This window comes from Phycodurus eques, chromosome 9, assembly GCF_024500275.1.
Source record: "Phycodurus eques isolate BA_2022a chromosome 9, UOR_Pequ_1.1, whole genome shotgun sequence".
Classification (NCBI taxonomy): Eukaryota; Metazoa; Chordata; class Actinopteri; order Syngnathiformes; family Syngnathidae; genus Phycodurus; species Phycodurus eques.
In genome coordinates, this window is record NC_084533.1 from 9,233,402 (window position 1) to 9,260,342 (window position 26,941).

At 41.5% G+C, this 26,941-nt stretch overlaps 1 protein-coding gene across 5 annotated transcripts; it reads left to right on the top strand.

Moving 5' to 3' along the window:
* The first annotated feature begins 1,553 nt into the window (after positions 1–1,553).
* On the top strand, positions 1,554–25,889 carry LOC133407982 (solute carrier family 4 member 11-like). Of its 5 annotated transcripts, none has more exons than XM_061686395.1 (20): positions 1,554–1,699; positions 6,122–6,172; positions 7,677–7,772; positions 8,796–8,839; positions 9,468–9,675; positions 9,757–9,838; positions 11,451–11,574; positions 12,542–12,751; positions 14,665–14,749; positions 14,836–14,961; positions 15,959–16,072; positions 16,790–16,922; positions 17,149–17,222; positions 19,576–19,849; positions 21,433–21,539; positions 21,625–21,790; positions 23,031–23,204; positions 23,810–24,005; positions 24,273–24,442; positions 25,476–25,889. In XM_061686395.1, exons 1-20 carry the CDS (start codon positions 1,663–1,665, stop codon positions 25,540–25,542), a joined length of 2,538 nt encoding a protein of 845 aa, XP_061542379.1. In that variant the 5' UTR covers positions 1,554–1,662; the 3' UTR covers positions 25,543–25,889. The 5 variants fall into 5 exon arrangements, with proteins under 5 accessions (XP_061542379.1, XP_061542376.1, XP_061542377.1 ...); XM_061686393.1 differs by lacking the exon at positions 1,554–1,699 and adding an exon at positions 1,828–1,908; XM_061686394.1 differs by lacking the exon at positions 1,554–1,699 and adding an exon at positions 1,828–1,908 and having other exon boundaries at positions 11,451–11,535.
* The last annotated feature ends 1,052 nt before the right edge of the window (positions 25,890–26,941 follow it).

Consider the following 26,941-nt stretch of genomic DNA (forward strand, 5'->3'; position numbering starts at 1 on the left):
AGTAACTTGAACAAACTACTACTGTATTCTTGACATCTGATTTCAAAACTAGTTTCCATCAATTTGTTGTGTATGTGTAATACTATGATGGCACGATAAAACATTTATATGGTTTCATGACGGCCCTCTGAGGGAAACGGAAACTACAATGTGGACCGAGACAAAAATTAGGTTGACACCCCTGCTCTAAATTGAAAATACCTGTAGATATAAACGAAAACATGTGACCACATTTCAAAAAGTTGACCTGATTGAGCAAAACCAATGTGAGATTTGGATTCAGCACATTGAAATTGTACTAAATCACTCCAAAAGCTTAGACAATAAATTTGTTGTTGATCAGTGTTATTCTATGCATTGGGTGTGATTTTCCCTCTCCGATCTGCTCCGAAAAGGGTCACGGCCAACAAGCGTAGTTTTTTTTTTGAACATGTTTAATACCGTTTTTGTGATTGTAAATCCTTATGTGTGTGGTCAACACCACGTCGGGCCGAGCTAGACTCTGTGATTGTGGCATGAAACAGAACAACAGCCATTTAGGGGTTTTGAGTGTTTGTATAACATGTCTCACAAGTCATTCACCGCTACAAAAATGACAGAGAGAAGAATTTGCCACTGCAATGTAGTTACCAGGTAAACTAACAGTTAGCTTAGCTTCTACGACTACTACTACTACTACTACTGAAACAACAACAACTGTCTTCTTCTTTGTATTTTCCAACAGTATGGATGCCCTGTGGCACCATGCTGCCTCTCACAGGTCAGTAATGGTAATACGCCAGACATCTATTTTGGGGCAAGATATGAGCAATTTTTGGTGTGTCGTGTCAGTCACCACACACTATAAAAGTGTTACGATTTTCTTCTCATCGGGTGAAAAATCAAAATCAGTGTGTATCGTGGATGGTAAGTGAAACAAAAGTAGGAGAGTGAATCCCGCTTTTTGCACTGCCGCGAATAGCTAAAATATGCCTGTAATTGACGGCCTCCGATTGCCTCTATTGTAGATGCCAAACGATTGCGGCATGGCTAATTAGAGAACGCTATGGTCTGCTAAATGAAACTCCTCTCCAGTTCGACATTGGTGCTCGGTACCAAGATGCCACCAGATAGCGCCAAAGCCATATTTTTACTGTCACAATTCTCACACTACAAAGATAAGGATGCTCAGTTTAGATTGACACATCTAAACAATCATTTGTAAGAGACATTGTTTTCTGTGATGGTGTAGCAGAACACTTCTTTACACTTAGAGAGTAACAAAAATAAAAGAAACAGCTGAGTAAGATGCACAGCAATGCAAACTCACTGACTATGTAAATCAAAACCGATCTTCGTAAAGGCGTAACTGAAATTAGATGTTGTGAAAGTGTTCCGAATGTTATGGCCTTAGTAGTGGTACTAGTTGGTAATATGAGACAGCTCATAGGCAGACGGACCCGGCAGGAACAAAAAACGGCCTTAAGGTCACTTAACCACTTCCTCTTTCAAACCCATGTGCTGCTGGAGGAGGGCTTACGACTTCCATGTGTGTGTGTCGTGTATGAGAGAGAGAGAGAGAGAGAGAGAGAGAGAGAGAGAGTACATAGCAGCTACAGGAGGCCATACATGAAAATGATGGGTTGACCTCTTGAGAGCATCTCACCTGAACCCCTGGAGAACATGGAGGGCAAAGAAGTCCTCCATTTTGTGCCAGCCGGTAAGTTTTTTTTTGTTTTTTTTAGTGGTGTGTATGTGTGTGTGTGTGTGTGTGTGTGTGTGTGTGTGGTTGGAAAGTCTCCCACAGTGCAACCTGAGCTACCTTGTATCACGTGGAGCGGAGACCTCTTCTCTGCTATGTGTGTAGATTGATTTATGACAAAATGACTTTTGGTTTGCTTCAGTTTGATTCATTCTTGCTATTAGAAGGTAGGCTATTATGTTGAGCAGCATGCCTGTATTGTCAAACAGCAACCAAGCAAAGTCAATATATATCACCCCTGCAGTAGAAGGGTTCACATGTCATGCAGCTAAATACATTTGCTTAGTCAAATGAGATTTTTCATCGAGATTGTCTTGTACTGGGTCGCTACAAACCGGTTAAATCTCCAACTCGGGTCAGAGATTAAAAAGATTAGGAAGAAGAAAAATGTCTCGTGTTTTAAATCTGGCAAACCTTTTGGTTTCAATTGATATGTTGTATCCTGGTTCTTGTTGTATCATTTCAGAAGTGGTTGTTATTACTTGCAATCAAAGGTTTTATAACTATTACTGTCGCCGTATAGCATTTATGGCTGAGATTATTGTTGGTTCGCTGGCTACGACCACAGTGCCGGATGAGCAAACATCAGGTGGTTTTCAATAGCAAGACTTCAAGGTGTTGAAGTGGACTGAGCTGTGAGGCTTTCCTTCCTGCTATTTGCTTTACTTGGCTCCCGAACGCGTACATTGGGCCTGGGAAGCGCAAACACAGTTCACACTGCGATCGTTAAGGCTGACTGAGCTCCAACTGCACGTGACCCTGATCAAATCTGATGAGTGACAGCAAAAGCTCATACAACTTGTTTTCAGAGACAATGCAAGGCTTCCTTTCCCCGTTTGTTTACTATTGGTCAAGGACATCCTCGCTGATAGCGACTTGGGGAAGATGAATACAACATTCTCCACGGTTAAAGCCAGTGAAAGAAAGATTAGTTTCAGTGTCGCAGGGTTAGCGTAGTCGAAAACGCCGACTCCTGATTGCTTACGTGTTACCACTGTGCATCTGTAACAAGTTGTTACTCCGCTTAGCATGTTACTTCTGTTCCCTTTTGTTAGACGATTGCTCGATTGCCTCAAAATGTGGCCAGCGGTATTTATTTGCTGGGAGCACCAGGTGTATATAAATGCAAAGGCGATTGGGGTTTTTTAAACAGGAAAAAAGTCTTCGAATTTCACATAAAAACTTACAGTGCATCCCCGCCAAGTCACGGATTCCCATTCATGAATTCATCGATTTGCGTTTTTTGTGTGTTTTTTTCCCCCCAACCATTTTGGAGGGTTGAAAATGACCTTTTACTATTCGTGGCAGGAGGTCCTTATCCTCATAAGTAGTGGGAGTTTACTGGACATGATTTTATTGGACAGGAACAACAGAGGTCAGCTTTACAGATGCTGTGTCTGCTCTGCAGGTGGTGTGTGGTCCTCTTTTTTTATGTCACTGTCACTCTATTAAAGGGCACCGATTAGGTGGGACAAAGCCATCCCGTGTTTTGCCAGGCTGGGATAACTTAGGAGGGTGCGACATTTAACGCCAAAGAATCCCAGATGCGGCGATAGCCTGCTTTCCTGGATTCTGCGTAGTGGGCAAGCCAAAGGCTGTTAAATTCCTGATTCTGTAAAATATGGCACAGCAAAGGAACTTGCATCTACGTAGCGTCACCACCTTTTTTCAGGTGGAAAAAGATGGTGCTTATTTGAGATGTGGCGCTAATTTCTTTGAGTGGATGACGCAACAGGCAGTTAAATTAGGACAAGGTATGTTTTAGAATGGGCCCCACTTCTTTATCCACTATATTGAGACCAGAATAGTCCATTTTGGTCTTTTCACCTTACATAGCAGAGATCAATAGGCTCATAAAGACGATGCCAACATGCTGATGTTGAGGTATAATATTTACCACATGTGCGACCTTTCAGTAAAGTATGGCAAAATTCACTGAAAGATGCTAGGAGACTTGTTTTGCAGTATGGTCATGAGGGCAACTAATTTGAGGAGCGGTTTTATATATCATAGTTGCAGTGCGCAAACCGACGTGTCACAGTCAAAGCTTATATTGGCTTACATCGTCACCATGACACGAAGCTCATTTTTTATGCTTTGAATGTGATATATCATGGAAAATGTCATTTTCATTGTTTGTATACAAACAGTTGTGTGTCTGGAGTGCCTGCCCCACCCATCGAGTGTGAAATTAAACAAGCAAGTACGTTTTTTGTCATCTGCCTACTTTTGTGGGTGAGCCGTTCTGCACTACAGCCTCACTTTTACGTAACGAAGTTTTATTATTACGCTAATTTACTTCATACCTACCATCACACTGACTTTCTCAGCCAATAACTTGGAAGCTAGGCTGGCCGAAGTTCCAGAGCGACAACCACACTCAAGCAGCAGTTGTAGCACGATCATGATAAAGTGTTAGCCCCGACCAGCATTATCTAACAGAGATGGCTCCTAAAACGAGTTAATTTCAGCAAGACAATAATTAGCGTCTGTCAAATTCTGGTTCCTTTGGATATTTTGACAAAGGCATTCTACAGATATCGGGAAACTGTTTTAAATTGAGAAAAACGAATGCATACAGTTGAGGAGCCCTACAGGAAGCTCCTCCACTGACTTCATCATAGTTCCAGAGTTTTTCATCCAAAATGGAGGAAAGGTTCTCAAAAACAATCAGCAATCAGGTGAATCCAAGAGTAGCGGACCACGAATATGTAACGCTTAATGCTTTAAAAAAAATGTTGGCAGCCATTTTGTGAGTATATGTCCCTATCATGGATTCTGCCAACAATTAGCTACAGTCATGAATCCCTGTGCGCAGTTGGACCTTTACCTTTGCGACACGACACTGCCTCGCAAGGTCTAATAGCTTGTTGCCCGAGCTGTAAAGCTTCCAGGCATCTCCCGTGAGGGGGAAAGGAGGCCTTGGGAAATGTTTGGTGCTAATCTGCTACGAGGCCGACTCTGGCTCAGGAGGCCTCATAGCCAAACAGCTCATCTTTACAGAAACACGACGACTGCTTATAAAAACCCCAGGCGCAGCCGTTCCCCAGTTTTCATTGTAAGCGAGAGTGGAATATGTGTTTTCCACTTCTCACTGCACGCTATTGCTTCCCTCCACATCAGCTTAACTGTATTGCTTTCGCTCTTGAAACAAGCCTCTCTGGATTGTCCCCATGCACAATGTCCAAACCTTTTCCTCCCAGGGCCACAGCTGGAAAATAACGTAGGATGCAAGAGCCACTTTGAAATTATTCAACTTTATTTTATTAAACACGTTAAAATCAATCAGTCAAACAATTGTGTATATATTGGTTATATATTATTGTTATTATGAATAACTGCATGTTGGGGTGGCCGGCAGTCCTGTATTCCACGAGAATATTTCTGCCCCTGCACTGACCAGCACCCGAATCCCATCTCCCCATTCAGAACCAAAACAAGACCAGTCTGTAGTAAGATGACCATTTTAAAGCAGTTACCATACTTACAAATCAGACCTTGACATGAAGCGGAAAGTGGAAGGAACCACGTTTGCTTCTAAAAATGATTGACAGTATTTTTCTTCAGCGCAGTGTTATAAGATATATTGTGTTTTGCATTTTTGCATGAGTAGAAAAGCACTAAGACAAATCTATTAGTAATTGGTGCCTGATCCTTAGTTGGGGAATCCCTGCCCTGTTTAATTGAATAAAATCACCATAACACAAAAAACTAAATTTGTACTTTTGCTTCCTTTCCTTTTCTTTCCTACCTGTTAGTCCACTCTGTGGTTTGTTTATTCTCCCTAACTTCTAATTTAATAAGTAATATTCTCTATTACACTTTCTTTTCTTTTTTCTATCCTTTTTTTCCATCTTCATTTTATACTCCATCCATTTTCCTTACCGCTTCTCCTCACTAGGGTCACGGGCTGCTGGAGCCTACCCCAGCTATCTTCGGGCCGGAGGTCGGGGTACACCCTGAACCGGTCGCCAGCCAGTCGCAGGCCACACAGAAACAAATAACCATTTGCACTCACATTCACACCCACGGGCAATTTAGAGTCTTCAGTCAACCTAACACGCATGGTTTTGGGATGTGGGAGAAAACCGGAGTGCCCGGAGAAAACCCGCACAGGCACGGGGAGAACATGCTAACTCCACACAGGACGGGCCGGGATTTGGACCCTGACCCAACTGTGAGGCAGATCTGCTAACCAGTCGCCCACTGTGCGGGCTCATTTTATACTATTTTTTTTTGTATTTATTAGTAAATGTCTGCAATAGATATTCATACTGACAGTACAGTTTCTTTTTTGTTGTTGTGCTAAATGCTGAACGAATCGATGGCACACATTTGAAGGAAAAATAAAGAAACACGGTTATGTTTTGTGTTCCGCAGAGGCCCCACCAACTGGGAGCTCCAAGAATGGATATGTGTTCCAGGAAATGGGTTTGTATTCTATATATTTTCGCTGATTTCTTTGAATGCAGTGCTGTCATGTTCTTATCAGGGTCTGCTTTACAAACGTTTGCATAGACAAATATCGTTCCTAGTTATTCCCATAGACATCAAATATATACAATGACTCCTCAGAGACATTTTAAAATCCAACTAGTTAACATTGAGTGTTTTACTCGTAGTACTAGGAGCATGCAAATGTCAACTAATGCACAGTTTTGCCTCACTAGTAACATGTAGTTGTTCTACTCGTATGCCCAAGTTGTCCTATTTATATACAGAAATGCATTAGCGAAAGGCAGTAAACATGGTGGAAAAAAACAGTCGTGCGCCCTAGTTGTTCTACAAGTGCATTGAATTGTCTTACAAGTGAATACAAAAAGCATATTAGTTCACGGACCTTAAGCTGGATATAAGGAAATGGAATAAATGCTCAAATGACTTTCAGAAAGCAGTCTTTGCCCTCATTAGTGGGACAATTTTAGCATACTAGTAGGCCAGCTACATGTTACAAGTGAGGCAAAAGTGTTCACTCGTTGACAGGCATGCTACTAATAGTCTAATACTACTAGTGAAATTGTAATATATTTACTAGTCAACATCTAGCACTTCCCCGGTAAGACCAGTAGCATGCTTAAGTACTTGTATGCACAGGGGCGGTTTCTGATATGACCGAAATGGGCAGCCGCCCAGGACAGCATTCTGTGGGGGACGGCATTTTGTGCCACGAGTAGGGTCCAGAAGACGACTATTGTGTGACATATGCCCATTAGTCGGGCATAATAGTTTTACGAGTGCAGAGTAGTTTACTCGAAAGGTTCAATTGCGTTCCAGTAGGCTAAAAGTGGCACTATGGAAAACAATTTTTTTTACAAGTCTGACACAGCTGTTCTACATATGTGTCATAGCTGGTGTGCCATCTTACTAGTGAGGAAAGAGATCATACTAATACATGGACCTTAAGCTGGATATCAAGGATATCAAATATCCTGTATACTCATACTGCTTTCCATACTTATGGCCTGCAGTATTTCACACGCATGCGTCCCCCTTTTCTGGATTGTTAAGTCTTAATTAATGGCTAAATAACGAGGCGGAGGATCTTATCGCTCATCGCTTTTTGCTTCATTCCCCAATTCGGAGACTTGTGTTCCATCTCCTCATAAAATAAGCTTCCATACTGTCGTCTGTCCAATAAAGGAATTCACGAGGAGCTGCAATTTGTTATATTGCTGCAGTTATGGTTTAAAGGGGGATCTTTTTTTTCATTGCATTTCAATGGATCTCTCTCTGTACTTGTGGCCAGATGCCAGGGGCGTAAAACAAAGCTTGGTTAACTGTAACTCCCCTTAATGTGGCAAATTTACCTGTAACAACTGAAGCTCAAAATCCTGTGTATGTCACAGAGGGCCAAGAAATGAAATCAATATGGCTTGTTTTGTGTAAATCAATTCTTTTTGTGCTATCTTGACTTACCAAACCGGTGTATCCGCAGAGCTGCGGGATGGAGAACAAGACGATTATGAGAAAAATTCAACCATCCCGCACAAGGACCCCATCTATGACAACGAGAGCCAACTTAGCATGTCAGGTCTGTGGAATGAGTGTGTCAAAAGAGTGGAAGTAACACTCTTGATTATTATGATCACATTATTACAATAGAAACGCCAACGTCCAAAGTAAAAAAAATAAAATTTTGCGAGACTTAGCTCAGTGACCATATCAAGGATTTAACACCACACCTAACTCCAGACCTGTGTTTTGCTCCTTTTTTGATGATGAATGATGATGATGATGTCACTGAACTGACTCAGTGGTGGCAAACAGGAAGTGTGTGATGATAACCATAGAACAAAAAATGAAAACCTATTTTGACATAGCAGAGGGTCTGATTGTACTGATGACATTTGATGGTTTGTGCACATCGAATCTACCCTACTGTATTTCAACCACATTTAATTTTATGTATCATATTTGGACCATATTCAATGGTCCAGGCACCTCAAACGTATCTTATTTCAACCATATGGTCAGTACATCTGCAATGCACCATATTGAATGGTCCGTGCGCCTCCAATATGATATAATAAATTGTCTTATTCATTTAAATGTCTGTGCACCTCTATTGTACCACATTTAATGGTCTCTGCACCCTCGGTGTACCCTATTTAGACCATATTTAATGGCCTGCACACATTTAATGCACCATATTTACACCATATTGTCTGTGTACCTCAAATGTACACTGTTTAACAGTCTGTGCACGTCTGATGAACCATATTGAGACCATATGGTCTGTTCAACTCTAATATACCACATTTAATGTTCTGTGCACCCTGTATGTGCAATATGTGTATACTGTATGTTGAGTCAATAAGCAAAAGATTTGCTGTGAAACTTTCTTTGCCAGAAATCCATTTGTGTTGATATGTGGACCACAGACCCTTCAGCTTGAAGGAGGTCTGCACGGTTACTGTTGTGCTCCCTTACGCATAAAAAAAAGATTTGGAATCTGCCGGATGTTTGCTCAAAGTCAGTCAATGGACAACTTCCCACAAACGGATCAATTAATGTTTAATATTGTGTTGTATTTGTTTTATTTTATTATTCACAGAAGGGGAAGGTCCAGGCTTTGGTCTTTTAAATACAACAAGAAAGGTAAAAATGAAATTGTGTGTTCCCTTTTTTTTTCATCATCTTGCAAAACCCCCATATATTAAGCTCTAAATAGCATATGTGCATGAACCCTTTATACATTATATTAGGTGTGTCCGAAATGTTCCAGGACTGGTGTCACAAAAGATATACAATATATCAAACCCAAACTACAAGTTTTCCTCTTCGAAGTAATCCCCCTGGGATCTAACGCACTTTACCAGCCTTCTCTGCCATACAAGCACTCCTGGACGTATTTTTCTGGAATACTCCGCATGACATCTCGTAGTTATTGTGTCTCTTTTTGAGTTGCAAACATTCCATGTTGACATTCTCCTTTTCCTGATTTTATCACAAACGTTGTCCTTGAATATAAATGTAATAGTCTTCCAAGCCGGCTCAACGCATAGGTGGGGTCCCATGATCGCATGCACGACAGAAAAACAAAACAAATGGAACACTGGCTTGAAAATGCAGACTTTCAAATGTAAACAGGCAAGACCTGACAAAAGTCTAATTCGAATCTCACAAATACCAAGCCAAAGTCAAATACAGTCTTTCATAAGTTTTATCTGAGCAAGTCCTAAAATTGACGAATTAAGTGTGACTGTCCTTCACCTCTGCCTTGTAGTATGTGAAGCCGATGGACTTTTGCGAGGAGGTACGTCCCCACAGAGACGTGGACGCCTTCCTGGCCCAGGCAAGCGTCATTCTGGACGAGGGATCGTCCACTCTGGACGGGGTACTGAGGCGAATGTTAAGTTGTGTCGTGGAGGAAAGCCACGTGAACCAGATTATGGACTCGCTGTTTACAGATGCAGTAGGGAAGTACATGGATGGTGAGAACGTTAAACTTGAAATGAGACACCAAGTGATTTGGAATTGTATCATTTCAACTTGTTTTGTTTGTACGCCAACAGTTCATCTGCTGTCAGAAACCATTCAGGGGGTGACTATGACAACAACAGGCATTCATTACCAGCAGTCCTGGCTTTGCATTCTGTGAGTTCATGTCCGTGACGTTGCCTTTATAGCAGTGACTCTGTGCCTCGACAGTTCCAGCAGGGGATGCGGTATTGTTTACGTGTGCTTAGTGGGAATTTAACTGTTGGCAACAAGTGTAAAAGTGGTGGAAGCTAAAAGATGTTTTTGTGTTTTTTAAGGTAGTGCTGATGGTTTTCACCACAGAACATGTGGGGAAACACCTCAAGTGCAAAATTAAGTTTGAAGTGATGGAATTGAAAGTGTTACGCCGCTTTTCCATTACAAGTTTCAAAATGGCCTAGCCCCGCTCTGTCCCGGCCTCCCTGAGCCTGGCCTCCATTGCTTTTCTTTTACAACAAGCACCAATCAAAAGTGGGAGGGATTGGAGCAGGTGACACTCTCGTTTCTTGTCACGCCTTGCATGTCTCGCAATATTTCATCTTCTGCCACGATGGACAAAAATGCCTGCATCTCCTCAGTCCACCATTAAACATAAGGTGCTTTAAGCCAGCCTTACACTGCGCCACGTGGTCGAACCTGACTTGACCGGACCATCGCGTAGAGTTGCCAACGCACACCGCACATGAGCGATTGCACAAGTGAGAACAACGAGCCTTTAAAGGCTTTTGATGCTGTATATTCAACATATTGTACTTTATCACATTTCTTAAATCATAAAAAGATAGATAAATAGTTAAGGAAGAAGCAGGTTGCTAAAGAGAAAGCGTGTTGGTGAGAATAAAAGCGAGAGTGGATATTTAAAAGGAGGCTCAATGGCTCTAGTCATTTGAACGTCAACCATCAAAACATGCACTTGCGCAAATACAAAATGAAGATTTTAATACCACAAGCTGAAAAAAAGGTCGCATATGTAACCAGTTTGGTCACAGTCTCGAGCCCTGATCTATATCATACGGTCTGTGCACCTGCATTTTCACCTTCTAAATTTTCCTGATTTTGTGGCTAAAAACTAGCCCCGTGACGGGGCTGGGGCGTATACTCCGCTATATAAGAACCGAGCGGCCTAATTCCACCCAGTGGCCATTCAGTGGAATCCTTGTTCAAAAATAACTTCACCCAGTACAGTATCAGTACAACATGCAATTGGCCATGAAACTGCCCACAACTTGAAAAGATATGTCTTCCGTGAAATTAAATGTTTTTTGTGTTATTTTGGAAACATGTCGTGCCGTCTGGCGCCCACGCACATTGTCGGTATCAAAAGGAAGGTCAACATGTATTTGATTGACAGGAGGGGTGGGATTTTCAGAAGTATCTTTTAGAGCTCTCAGCAACCAGCCCTCAATATCTGCAAACTAGAAGAATGTCTAAATTTTTGGCTATTTTGAAGCCTGGTTTCACGTACTTTGCAATTTTTTAATTCATTCGTTCATTGTCAGGCTTGTGATGTATCAAATTTAGAGACATTTTTTTCTCCTGTTTAGTTGCACTTTAAATGCACTGGGGTACGCCTGTAGAAGAAATAACCAAAACCTGGTCTCGCCCTCTCCTTGCATAGTTACATCAAGTGCAGCGCTGGATTCGCGCTAGTCATGAAAATAGACCCCTATGTCTTAATACAACAAAAAGTAGGTACAAAAAGTGATCATTTACTGCCGTTGTTTTTCAGCTGCAATGTGAGTAGTCTACAGAAACGCCACGTTTGCATCGCACGTCTGGAGAGGCCGCAAAACTGGGGGGTTAACTGCTTTGAGGTGCGCTACGTCATCCTCATCCTGGCCCCACCCAGAACAGTAAGCACACTACCACTGTGAGGTATCATGTGACCGTGGGAAATTGTCCAATTTTACTGAATTGGAGACAAAATTATTTACTGTATCTATGTTAATCTATGTACTGTATCTATGCCAGCAACGTATAGTGACAGGAAGAAAAATTAAATGCTCTTCCAGTGGATGGCAGAAGATACAGTACAATTAATTTATGTATCTTCCTGTTGGCCGGCACGTTGGACAACTGGTTAGCACATCTGACTCACAGTTCTGGGGACAAGGGTTCAAATCCCGGCCCCGCCTGTGTGGAGTTTGTATGTTCTCCCCGTGCCTGCGTGGGTTTTCTCCGGGCACTCCGGTTTCCTCCCACATCCCAAAAACATGCATGAATTGGAGACTCTAAAATTGCCCGTAGGTGTGAGTGCGAATGGTTGTTTGTTTCTATGTGCCCTGCAATTGGCTGGCGACCGGTTCAGGGTGTAGCACGCCTCCCTACCGAAGATAGCTGGGATAGGGTCCAGCAGCCCGCGACCCTAGTGAGGATAAGCGGTAAAGAAAATGGATGGCTGGATCTTCCTGTTGCCATTCATACAACAGAATAGCTTTATGTTAAACAAAACAGGCCCAGATTTTAAGTAAATTTGAGGTTAAATAGATAAAATCATCATTATTTCATCAGAACCTTGGCCAAGCCCTACCATGGACAGCCAAAAACCCTGAATAGCCCAAGACCCTGACAATGCTTAATTGCCAATATTAGTAGTGTAAACCCTAAATATAAATAAATAAATACAAATTACGATTATTTTAGCATGTATACATTATGCGACATTTTTGTTCGGTGGTGTGCTGTGAGAAATATCTACCTTGGTTCCTTTAAGGTTGCAAACTGCATGTGCAGTTGTACCCAATGAAGTATACACAATATACTGTTCATTTCACCACCAACAAACATCCTTGTAACATTTCCATGCTCCATTGTTCACAGAAAAGTACCAAGTCAGCCATTGAAGTGGGCCGAACATTCGCCACCATGTTCTCGGACATTTCCTTCAGACAGAAGCTTCTGGAGACGAAGACCCAGGAGGAGTTCAAACAAGAGCTGGTCCGCCAGCGTCAGCAGCTCTCCGTAGTCAAAGAGAAGGTGGCCGTCAGCCAAGTGGATGACTACGATCCAAGGAGAGGCAAAGAACTTAAGGTAAGGGAAGAGACTGATCGAAACGCCACTATGAAGATACTGTATACTCTATTGACAAGCTAAACCAGTGGTTCTCTAACTGGAATGCTTCAAACCTGGAGGTCCACGACCTGTAACTTTGGGGTCTGCAACATCATGCAATAGATGATGTTGTATCCTTTAAAAAAGATTTACAGTACCCTTGTTTGAGGCTTCACCTTATCGTGGTGGAGCGGTTTGTGTGTCCCAATGATCCTAGGAGCTAAGTTTTCTGAGGCTTCATACCTCTGGTAGGGTCACCCATGGCAAACAGGTCCTAGGTGAGGGACCAGACAAAGCACGGCTCCAAAAACCCCTATGATGAGCAAAATAAATGGACATAGGTTTCCCTTGCCCGGACGCAGGTCACCGGGCCCCCCTCTGGAGCCAGGGCTGGCGGTGGGGCTCGAAGGCAGACGCCTGGCACAGCCCAAAAGGGAAACGTGGGTCCCCCTTCCCATGGGATCACTACCTGTGGGAGGGGCCATAGGGATCGGGTGCAGTGTGAGCTGGGCGGTGGCCGAAGGCGAGGACCCTGGCGATCCGATCCCGGCTACAGAAACTGGCTCTAGGGATGTGGAATGTCCCCTCTCTGGTAGACAAGGACCCTGAGCTGGTGTGTGAGGATTTGAACCCCAGTCCTCAGAACTGTGAGACAGATGTGCTAACCAGTCGCCCACCGTGCCGCCCTCTGTTTTGTTCGACGGTACGGTGGGCGACTATTTAGCACATCTGCCTGACAGTTCTGTGGACCGGGGTTTAAATCCCGCCCCTGCCTTTGTGGAGTTTGCCTGTTCTCCCCGTGCCTTGGTGGGTTTTCTCCGGGAACTCCGCTTCCCTCCCACATCCCCAAAACATCCGTGTTAGGTTAATTAAGGACTCTAAATTCCCCGTAGGTGTCAATGTGAGTGCGAATGGTTGTTTGTTTCTATGTGCCCTGCGATTGGCTGGCGACCGGTTCAGCGTGCCTCCAGCCTGCAGATAGCTGGTTTAGGCTCCAGCAGCCCGCAACACTAGTGAGGACAGGCGGTAAAAGAAAATGGATGGATGAATTAATGAATTCATTCATTCGTCATCATACAATCCATCATTTTGGGGAATAATCCCTAAATGTTTTACAATGTGTATGTGATTAGACAGATTTGATTTTATCTGAACATATTTTGGTTGTATATTTTAAAATGACTGCCTTCTTACCTTAGAAACAGGACTATAATCCTCAAAGAAAAAATGGAAAGAGAATAGCTGTTAGTGAAATGCATAGACATCGCAAGTCATAAGCAAGTCAAGTCTTAACCTTCAAGTTGTTGTTGTCATGTCTCTCATCTTTGAGTCTCATGTCACCATTCTCGTTTTCCCGGTGTTATTCTAAACAGAATCCTTGAATCCAAATGTAATAATCTCGGAGCTCCCTCCGTGACACTTGCTTCATGAATTGAGCTTAGAACTCTGCATCATTCGCATCCTGGTGAGGTTGAAAGGTTTGTGCAAATTTTCAAGAGTAATGAGGCAAGTCTTGCATGTAGTTCAAGTCTAAGTCAAGTCTGATGAATACCAAGTCAAAGTCAAGTTTTTCATAAGGTTTTAAGCAAGTCCCAAGTCCTAAAACTGACAATTTAAGTCTGACTCAAGTCAAGTGGTGTGACTCAATTACCCTTCCTCTGATGGATAGGGCCTATTACCCAATACCTGGAAGTTTAAAGATTGATCAGAAAGAAATGGGTGGAAGAGTGCTACAAAAAAAAACAAAAAAAACACCATGAACTGTTTTGGTCATTTAAAGCGAAGGGTGTTTATTTTAATCGCTTTTCACCTTACAATTTACAATAACACAATATGCAAAAATTCCCTCGAGTGTCCTGACCACCTTAAAGTGAACTTTTTTTTCATTCCAGTGGAAAGATTTCTTCAAAGCTGGTAAAGGTGTTTACGACGACCTCCGCCGCCGCCTACCACTCTACCCTTCTGACTTCACAGATGGTAATTATTTTCCTCATGCTCTTTTGGCTCTTTTAAGTGTATCTTTTCAGCATAATGTTTTGTATCTTCTACCACTCTGACTGAAGGTATAATAGGGAAGGACCGCTCTCTGCTTAAGTACACCACCACCGCTATTTTCCTCTACATCGCTATTCTGCTGCCAGCCATCGCCTTTGGTTCTCTCAACGATGAAAGCACAAGAGGGGAGATAGGTACTGCCTTGGGAAACACTTCAGAGTTACCAACACCTAATACAGTAATGCTTTAGACCGCAGCTGTTAAAATCAAGGCCCGTAGGCCAGATCCAGTAAATAAAGTAAGCCTACTCCATGTTTCTTGCTAAATGGATTTATTCTTTTCATTTTCTTAAAACAATCTGTACTGACATTGCAATTTGTCTTCACTTTTTTTACAGCTATTACAACCATATTTTTCACCAGATTTTACAATAGATGCATACCTGAATAGATGTATACCTAAATATTTGCACGCCAAAATTCTCCATGACTTCTGATCTGTTGTTAAAAATATATACAGTGTATAACATTCAGATTAGTCTGCCGTTAGAGATCATCAGGTGTGCTGCAGGAAACTATCTGAAAAGTATATATTTTTTTTACGACAAACAATGTATCTTTGTTCATCTATCTATGACAATGATGTAGGCCTATAGTGACAGGCTGAATAATGAGATGTTCTTCTGCTAGATGGCAGCAGCACAAAAACAGCGAATATCAGACGCTAAGTTACCAAAACATCTGCAAATTGGAGAATATTCGTAAATACTGAACGGGGAATATGCAAAGAATTACTGTGTACTATTCTGTCCATGAGACGCTCAGATCCAATAAATATTCCCACCAGTGAGTGGCGGTATTGCATATAGCATTTCTTTCCAAGATCCGATGGAAGCAGTAGAAGACACTTCCCCAACCGTTTGAAAACTATGGACAAACTTCATTCTGGCTTTGTGAATGGGAGAAATGAGGCAGAATCGAGAGTCGACTAAGTTGCACATGGGCTGACGCTTTTCAATAAAGCACTAAAGCCTTCAATATTTATACGAATCAAACCAGAGTTACGTCAATTAAACCAATACATTGTAACTATCTGAATGTTTCACTTTGTAGCGCAAAGGTTGGGCACGAGGTCATAAAGATTACGCACCCCTGCAATAGACCATCCACTGAAGTTAAATATATTTCACAGATGTTCAGAAGACCATCGTCGGCCAAAGCATTGGAGGCGTGATCTATTCCTTGTTCGCTGGTTCTCCACTCGTCATTCCACTGACCACTGCACCACTGGCCATCTTCATAAGTGGTGCGTACTCGTACACATCTTCGCTTCCACTGAAATGTAGACAGAGGTGGGAGTAAGTCACATATGTGCAAATCATTATTAGTAAGTCTCAAGTGTTGACCTTCAACTTTCAAGCAAGGCCCAAGTTACTGTAGAAACAAAATCAAGCAATTCAAGTCCTCACTAAATTTCAACCAAGTTGAGTAAAGAAATTACTTAAGCAAGTCATAAATCAAGTCATACAATCTTGCTGTACATTCCGCACATTCACCACTTCGGAGTCAGTATGTGTATTTGGTTATCTGTACTAACACATTCGTAATAACATGTTTCTTTTTTTTTTTTTTTAATGGTCCAGAAATCAGTCTTTATACTGTTTATTACTTCATTGTCATCTCATTTAAATGCATAACCCACATGAAGCTTTGTTAAGGTTTTATAATGATGGACAAAGTTACATGTTGTAGTTTTGACTCGCAAAGCTTGCATGTTGCAATTCCCTTTATAATAATCATCCTTGAATACAAATATAATAATCTTTTGCGCTCCCTCCATGATACTCACTTTTCATGAGGTGGCCTCCGCACTCTGCATCAGACCATACTGGTGGGTTGCCAGGTTTGTGCAGACTACACAAAAAAAAAAGACTCTTATTTAAAAAAACAAAACAAATGATATGCTGTTTTGTAAACAATGTCAAATGCAAACAGGAGTTTGATTGTGGAGGTTTGATTGTAGTTATCCGGGGCATCTGTGATGACTACGACCTGGACTTTGACGCCTTCTATGGCTGCATCGGCCTGTGGAACAGTTTGTTCCTGATTCTGGGAGGTTTATTCAACGTCAGCCTGCTGATGAAGCTCTTCAAACGGTAAATGCACAACACCACCCTTAAGACTCGGTAGACACCTCTTCCTAACAGATATTTGTTAAAAACTGCTCAATAAACCAAATTTTGACCTCAGGGCAAGGACTTTGATTAAAAAAAGCAGATGTTATGACTTCCTTTTTTTACGCTGTAATGTTTCATTGCACTGGATTGTATTGTTATGTCTGCAAACTTAGAAATAACCCTGTTATGGCTCTCTTTCTCCCAGCTCAACAGAGGAAGTCATTGCATTGTTCATCTCCATCGCATTTGTTGGGGATGCAGTGAAAGGCACGGTTAAAAGTGAGTCCCTTAAGTATGTTTGATTATGGAGATAGACAGGGATGTGGAACTTGTATGTATGTATGAAAAATTACAATACAAAGGTTATTATAAAAAGTGTTTGGGCATTTTATTATTTTTTTCCCTCTCTATAACACTTCCTCTGAGGATCAAATTCTTAATCAATGACTAAAAATAATTGTGCATTTTTTCCACACTGGCTAGTTTTACTTTTGTTTTTGGTTTTTTTAAACGAACCAAGTTAAAATTAAAAAAAATATGTAAAATAATAAAGTAATAAATCCAAATAATGTAAATCGAGACAAAAACAAACATTTGAAAGAGGACAAATGAAGTGAATAAATGAGCATTTACATCACTTTTACCTTTATTGAAGGTCAGGGGCAATTCTAGGACAAGAGATTTACAGGTGCTGAGATTCATTTTAGGAGTGGTCTAGAATTGCCTATGTCAGTCAGTAAGCTATGCAGGAGCGCCTTGACTTAAACGATATCACATGTGCACGGCAGAACAACTAACTTGTCTCCTTCCGGCCACCTGAAACGTTTCCTATAGCAATAATAAGAATAAAAAAAAAAACGTCAGCTAACTCCTACCTGAGCATGTAAACAGTGAGGTATGACTAAATCCAGCAAAAATGAAGATTGGTAATGAAAATAGTTTGTTGGTACTGAGTGGGTGAAGTTATGGAATCTGCCAAATATTCTGAAGCCGGCCATTTTGACCATATCACAGGTCTTGCTCCATGTTGGTAGAGAGATGACAGCCCAGTCAGGCAGAGGTGGGAGAGGTCGGCTGGAGCAAACTGTTTTTGAGGCAATGCAGGGGTTGCTGTATTTATTTATTTATTTTTGCTAAAACATTACATACTATGGCTTCACACTTTTCTACGTTGTTTAAAAACAATTTACAGTTATTGTTGTTTTTTTTTAATCTCTCAAATTTTAGTGGAGACATTTTTTTTTTCTATAGGGTTTCTCACTTTTTTTTTTAATAAAATGTCTGTCACTAGGAACTTTCTATCACATTTTAAAAATGGTTCAGCAGATGACAAGGTGAAATGCAAGCTTTTATTTACTGTACGACTCAAGGCAATTCGACGCCTCTCCGTCGACGTTGGGGCAACATTAGCATGATATCCTGTCAAAAGTCAGGTCCCAGAAATAAAAGCACACAAGTATAATAACAGTTTCGCCCACACTTTATCTGGCTCTACGGTGACTTATTGAGCAGTTGCCCTCAAATTATTTTTTGCTCGTTTATTGAGTGTGACTGTTAAATAAGCCAACATGTGGCTGTGGTGAAACTCTGTGTGCTTTTGTTTTGAAGGCCTGACTTTTGACACAATGTGATCCTCAGATGTTGCCTTGCATTGTGGAATACGCCTTGCTGTTTGCTGAACCCTATTTACACAACTTACAAAATGCTTAGGATGAATGTGTATCAATTCCGAGAAATGAATGGCCGGATCACACTTTTTTTGGTTCGAGAACCGAGCGGATGTACGAAATACGTTACAAAATTTAGACCAAAAAAAAAAAACAAAATTGTCAAAAACAAAAACTTCGAAGTAAATACGTTAAAAGACTTACACACTTACATATAGTAATTCTAATTAAATGTAATTTTTTTTTAATTAAAGGTTTTCTTATTTTAAGTTTTTATTTCAAACACTATATGACATTATATTTTGAATTAATTAGAAATAATACGTAATTTTATGATAAACTAGAGGAATACTCAATGAAATAATTGTCTTTTCCTCCTTTTCCTTCATTCAAGTTCATCCATCCATCCATCCATCCATTTTCTGTACCGCTTTATCCTCACAAGGGTCGCAGGCTTGCTGGAGCCTATCCCAGCCATCTTCGGGCGAGAGGCGTGGTACACCCTGAATTGGTCGCCACCCAATCGCAGGGTACATAGAAACAAACAACCATTCAGGCACAGATTCACACCTCAGGGGAATTACAAGTCTTCAATCAACCTACCACGCATGTTTTGGGGATGTGGGAGGAAACCGGAGTGCCCGGAGAAAACCCACGCAGGCACGGGGAGAACATGCAAACTCCACACAGGCGGGGTCGGGATTTGAACTCCGGTCGTCAGAACTGTGAGGCAGGTGTGCTAACCAGTCGCTCACCGTGCCGCCTCGTTCAAGTTCATTTCCATGTTTTTTATTAAATATAAATTAAGTAATCGAGACAAAGAAATAAGTAAGTAAGAAATGCACTCAAAGAATGTAAGAAATGTGTGTCTTCCACAAACACTTAAAAAACATTTAAATCAAACATTACAAGGCAAAATATTTTTAAATGTAAGATTCAAATGAAGCATTCTCTTTCCTCCCTAGTTTTCAACCACTTTTTCCATGAGCCCACTCTGGCGACTGCAAATAGCACGCTGGTGCTTCACGAAATCACCGAGGTTCTGGAGAACATGAAGAACCATACGCTGGGCCATGACAATGCCAGCGCGGCCCTGATGACGGAGCACGCCGAGGGGCACGCCTCCGTCTTCCTGCCCAAGTCTCTGGTGATTTGCTCCAGAGAGATCCCCATCCTGTGCCTGCTGCTCATGCTGGGCACCTTGTGGCTGGGTTATGCCCTCTACCTTGTCAAGAGGAGGTAGGTCACTGACTGCATCCTGTCTATGCCGTCCCACACGAAGTATGCAGTGGTCAACAAATGAGCCACACTTTATCACTTATTTTTGATGACGGACATTTAACTAAAAAGATGCTTACAGCTGCTGGAAAACGCAAAGATAAAGAGTGGTAGCAGTAGTCATAGCTGATCGGGTAACTACATAATTTGTCTCAGCGTTGACCACACACACGTGAGGAATTGCGATCATGAATATTGAACAGGTGTAACCTTTACGATCATTGGGCCAGGCAGTTTTCTGAGCAGATCGGGGAGTAAAACTCACTCTCAACACACCCTGGCACACCACACTGAATAATACCTCAGGGCAATCTTTCAGGGGCATCCAAAAAACGGGTCTTTGCTGACTTTGAGAGCAAGAGGGCTACAATTCTTGAATTTGTCTCTGTTATCAGTGCTTCTGTTGTGTCAGAGAGCGCCTAGATGGTTGATCAGTGTTAAAAAATGAACAGCTCTCTTTCACAAACCAAGGAGAGTTATCATTTGCATTGGTGGTTGAGTATTGGGTCCCGTTTGAACAGTAGATAAATATAGATACAAAGTGGATTATTTTGTCCTCATGAAATCAAGTGGAGCGAATGAGTAGCACGAGTAAATTCCACAGCACCTTTACCGCTTTATATATTCCATCTATCACCGTATGAAAGGGGAATATTTCACTTTCCACTGCACTCCATTTTTCTGGCAGCCACTGTGACCCATTTGTTTCAGCCACTTGACACGGCGCTGTGATGTATGAAAGATTAATTTCTCTCTCACAAGCTTGTTGTGGCAGATATTTTCTTATTATAGCAATAAACACGGCGGCACGGTGAGGTGTCTCACAGTCCAGCGGTCTCGTGTTCGAATCTCGGCTCTCCTGTGTGGACTTTGCATTGACTCGGCTTGGTTAGGCTCCAGCTCAGCCGTGACACAAATTAGGACAAGCGCTATAGAAAATGGATGGACGGATGGAATGAAAACTGATATACACCGATAGTAGGGTTAGAAGATTGGAGATCGGAGCACACGTGTAATGTAGTATACAAGGTCTCCTTCCTTACTTAAAATGTGAACAGGGATGTACAGCTTCCGGAGAAATTTCAGGATGAACTTAAAATGCACAACAACCTTCGCGGGTAAACGTAATTTGACCTTTTCTAAACTTTGAAATGTCCAACTGTTCAATGTTGTAGCCTCGCAATGATGACGTACTGTTGATTAGTCGTCAGCTGTCATCTTGGTCTCATGAGGTCAAAATGTAAGCGTCATGATAACGAGAATGGTTTAAATACATACACTACTACATTGGACGTTTTATGTGCAATTAAAAGTAGAAAACCTCAAATTAAGTACACCGGTAGAATTTATAGTGAATTTTAGATTCATCCTGAAATATCACCCAAAATTTTTATTTCCCTAATTTTTTTGTAATTAGGGTATAATTGTTTCTTGATATTAGGTAATGAGGCACATGCTGCTTCACCAAGTCTGTAGCCAAATACTTTTCGGATCAGATGTCGACGCCTGCTGTGGCGAATTTCTTTCTTTTTTCCTTCCTTCAGCCCATATATGAACGGCAAAATCCGAGAAGTGGTGTCCGACTGCGCCTTGCCCATCGCTGTGCTGGTTTGCTCCTTCGTCGGTTCCTACCTCTTCCTCGACATAAAGCGTAAGTATCCATCTCTTTATCTATTTTTTTTTTTTTTTTTTTAACCATGTAAAAAGTGTCTTAACGGGTCGGACGCTCTCGACAGTCCCCGTGTTTAGCGTCCACGACGGGCCGGTCTTCAACTACCCCCCCTTCGACAAGCTGTCACGCCTGAACGCACTGAGCGCCGTGGGCCTCGGCTTCCTCCTCGCCTTGCTCATCTTCATTGACCAGAACATCGTCATTTCACTCACACACGTGCCGGAACACAAGTAAGAGACAGGTGGTGTTTTTGTGCGTCTATGCTAGAATCCAATTGTAGACAGTCTCATGAGATCCAAATACAAAAGCAGAGGTATTGAATCTAGGGCCGGGCCATATGGCCATAAAATAAAATCTCAGATTTGAGATTCTGTTTTATTTTCCCCCACTTTCACTTATAGCAAAAACCAAATGACATTATGACATTATTCAAAAAAAGGTTTTTCTTTTTGTTTTTTCCCTCATGGGATTTGCTTTGTTTCTTCTAATACAAAACAAGCTTTGAAACTGTTTTGTTCCCCTGCTTCTTTCCCCTTTCATTAACTTGGATCAACTTCCACAAAAATAAATATATATTTTGTGTTTACAATAAAAATAAGTGGGGAAACATTGCTTTTGTCAAAACATGTATATACTCCTAATTTAACAATAACAATTTATGTTGCGAGTTCTCACACTGGTAGCACATACCAAAGGTCCAAAATTTAGGACATGTTTATAAATCACAGCTTTTGTCACATAAATGGAAACCATGTCTGTGGCAATATTCAACGCGATTTACTCTGTGATTGCCATCCACCAGGCTCCTTTCTTCTCATACAGAAAAAAATGGGGAAATCATTCCGCTCAGTTGTCTGGTCCTTAGTGGGCAGCTCAAACGAATATAACTGCCTAAAGCCTCCGGTGGCTGGAATATATCCCATCATGTCGTCGCCACCAGCTTGCTCGTCTCCTAACAGGTGTCCGGGGCTCCTCACGGCCAGCGGTCAGGTGGCAGGCTCGTCCGTGGCATTATCTCCACTCTTAGGTATTTAAATAGTCACACCAAACTGTTCTGTAAATTGTGACATCAAGGAAAGATGCATTTTTTTCAGGTGAAAGCATAACTAACTAGATAGCCAACTAACTGCAGTGGTGAAAATGGGCCTTAATAATTATTGCAATTGCACTGGATAACTATTGACGTGAACAAAGTCACTCAAGTTCGGGGACGACTCATGCTGGATGGGTCACTGGGTGCAGTTTAAGCCCTCCCCCCCCAATAAAAATCAGGAAAACTGCAATGTTTTTTAAACAGTTTGAAGCTATATCACCACAATTTCTTCCTCAAAATCTTTGCACATTTTTAGTAACTATTTGATGTCTTTAGAAACAAATCTCTGAATCCACATTCCAGCGTCTGTAAGTATTGGGTGAAGAAGTGGAATGATGATCAAAGAAAACAACAATGTATGAATTTGTCCGTTGCAGGCTGCTCAAAGGCACGGCATTCCACTGGGACTTAGTGCTGACGGGCCTCATCAATATCCTCATGTCCTGTCTCGGGTTGCCATGGATGCACGCTGCCTTCCCGCATTCCTCCCTGCACGCCCGTCAGCTGGCCAAAATGGAACAACACGTGGAGAACGGCCACGTCTACACCACGTGCGCCAACTTCCAAACCTCAAAACACGACACAAAACAAGCGCTATTATCGCAAAGCTCTTTAAAAATGATACTCAAATCAGACCAGTTATATCGCGGGTGGGGAACCTTCCTCCTGCTCACCACTATTGTATAATTTATTTTTCCACTGAGGTTTTTTTTTTTTTTAATTTATTTATTTGAATGGCAGGCTGGATCAAATGCTCTTGTGGTCCATATAGGGCCTCCATAGAGTGTGTACGTGTGTGTGTGCGTGTGTGTGTGTGTGTGTGTGTTTAAACAAGGGTTCTATTCTAAAATATTTCATATGATGTAATTAATTTGTGGATAGTGCTTAAATGAAACTAGAACATACTCTTCTTAGAAATAAGAACACCCACTCATCAAAACAAAATCCAGGTTGAGACTGTACGTGTGCCAAAATATGCAGACAGGACGTTACACTAAAACAAACGTACCGAAAAATAATGGTGATGAGAACCTTGAGCGAGATCAACCGAACCATGTTTTTAGAACACAATGTAGTGATCATCTTGATTGTCTTGGAATGTTGATGATGAGCACCTGAAGGATTCGTGCATGTCTGTTGTCTAAATGTCTCATAGCATCGTCAGCGTGAAGGAGACGCGTCTGACCTCGCTGGTCGCCAACATCCTGATCGGCCTGTCGGCTTTCATGCTGCCCATTCCTCTCCAGTGGATTCCCAAGCCCGTCCTCTACGGGCTCTTCCTCTACATTGCCGCCACATCGCTCGACGGGAACCAGATGGTGGACCGCGTGGCCCTGCTGCTAAAGGAACAGGTGTGCAGAAATCAGCCTGATTGGATGGCATTTTGGTCATTTGACAGACAAAACGGTCGCCATATGCTGGATCAGGTGGCACTGACCCCACTTGGCCCCAATACAAGTGGACCGTTTTCTTGCTGCTCTTAGTTTCCTCTTGAATAAAACTCAATACGTCAATACAGGAGCCCTGTTTGTCCTCCATTGTTGTTGTTTCTTGGTGATAGGAGTGTGAAATAAGGCGATGAGAAGCAGCTCGTAACCATGTGACTTTTGTTGATGTAGACGGCCTATCCCCCCACCCACTACATCCGCCGTGTGCCCCAGAGGAAGGTGCACTACTTCACCGGGCTGCAGATGATCCAGCTCATCATCCTGTGTGCCTTTGGCATGTATCCTCTGCCCTACATGAAGATGGTTTTCCCCCTCCTGATGATCTTGCTTGTCCCCGTCAGGTGAGGGGAGTCAGCCTTTTATTTCTTTCCCATTGGTGATGTGTGAAAAATGTTGAAGGGGCACAAAACTGTAGCTGAACTATATCGCGCAATATCATTCTGGCCTGTGGCCGTCAAAATAATATGGTGTTGAAATGCTTTTAAAGTATGTGGTCAAAGTCACCATTCTGAATTTACCGAAGCAAATTGCCTTTCTGTTGGATAGAGAGCTGTTTTGCGAGTCCCCGTCCGTCATGACGGTAAAAAGCTTTGAGGTCTTTCTTCTCAAACTCAGACTGACGTGTGCCTGTTCATGTAAATAGCCGGTTATAGTTTTGCTTTTGCTTGTTTATATACTGTAAATAGCCTGAAGGACATTTTCATTGTGTGTAAATGGCAGACGTTTACATGTGTTATGCCTGTATCTTATGGATAGATGTTTGCATTTGCTGTTTACAAGAAGCGACAGCGGTTTTCTTCATGTGCTTATATAAACTGACAGACAGATGTTAACTTTGAACCATGACTGTATTTAAATTTGCATTGCATGTGAATGGGCAGACTTCCATAATCTGCATATGCAAAGAGATCGACTGATGTTGGCATTATGTGTATGGGAAATGGAAGACTGAGGTCTTCATTGCGTCATTGTGTGTCTGTGTGTGTGTGCGTTCACGTGTGTGTGTACATGTGTAAATGGATACATCTTAATTCTGTGGATATAAATGAAAAGACACGCCTTTATGTTTGCATTGACTGTTTAAGATGGATTCCAAATGGACCGACGCTTTCATTATATGTTATTAATGTAAATGCTCAGACAGGTATTTGCATCAGCGTGTTTAAATATAAATCTAGACCTGCATTATTGGTTTAAGTTAATGGACATATGTTTGTATTGCGTGTATGAAAGAGGTCTAAATGAGCAATTTTTATTTATTTCTTTATTTTTTACACCAATATTTCCATGTGACAATAATTGCAATATTATATATTTGTAATTGCAATATTATATAATTGTAATATATATTTCTTTCTGTGTGTTTTGCTTCAGGACCAGCCTACTTCCGAAAATTATTGACGCCAAGTATTTGGACATCATGGACTCGCAGCACATGTAGAACGAGAGAGCATTTTAAAAAATAAAAATAAAAATAATTAAATGGAAGAAATGGACTCTTTGTATACCTGCATTTGCTTGTTAGCAATCATCATAATCATTGTTAACCACGTCACGAAACATTTTCTGCAATCTAATCAGTCACTAGCGAGCGAGCACAAACAGCCACACAGAAAAAAAAACAGATCATTCAGAATTACTTTTTTCTATATTGTATTATTTGTCTGTGCATTTAACATTGTTTTTGTTCAACATCTGACACATTTCTATTTGAGCATCACTTGTGCAAAAGAAATTGTTAAAGTGTCCTTTTCGTACAATAAAACAATTAATCATTGAAATGAAACGAACAACCCCTGTGTTGCTCACTTTTCTCTCGTTTCAAAATGTTGAATTTAAAGTATGTATGCAATGTGATGAAGTATGTTATTAAATAGAGAATTGTCTCAATGTAGAGAATTGTCTCAATTCGGGCAACAAATCGAAGAATTGTCAACAAATGAAGCCCTTCCAAGGAGTTAATTGTCTTTTTGGATGAATTTGACTGAGCAAAAACACACACCCCGCCTTGGAGTGTTGTGTCAAGCTACTCCTGTAGATGGCAGTACAAGCCTAACAACTGGATGGTGTGCGAGTTTTGTTGACCTCGGAACATGACAGAGTAATTTCGAGGATAAGGCACAAAAATGGCCGCGGCTTTGCATCAGCTGCTATTAGAGTGAAGACCAAGCAGCCGTGAATTTAACTGCCAGGTGCTAAATTCCAATGACTGACCTTGCTCATCAAATCTAGGAACTAATTGGACATTAAGCCCCAATTTCCACACCCGTACGCTACAGTAAAGTCAATGGACATATGTGTATCGATACATCATTGAAGCAGGTACACACATACCAACAAACATCTGGTTTTAGGGATGAGACTCTGGCTTGTCAGTGGAGATATTGTTACGTGTGTGGGGTGTTGCTCATCTCCATTTTACTACACACTACATCTACTTGCATTTGGGGGTGGCTTTTTTGTGTGTCCTTTTTTATGGCACTGCAGAATCGTACCAGTGATGGTGAAGAGGAAAGTGTGATGACAAGCATAGACTACTAGACATACATTTTCATTGTGTATGTAAATCAAATTGCTGGCCAGACAGATGTTTGCATTCTCTGCATATTGTTTTCAACAATGTACAGTATGTCTGTGGTTGTGTACTTATGTAATTGGGCAGACAGACAGACAGTAGTCCCTCATTTATCCAGAACCCCCAAGCCCCCCCCCGCACCCCACATGAAAATTACACAAATTATTCGCCAAATTATCAAATTCTTATATTTTTGTGTAGTTTCTGCACTTGAATGTTTAAGATCATCAAATGTAAATATCAGACAAAGGTAACACAAGTAAGC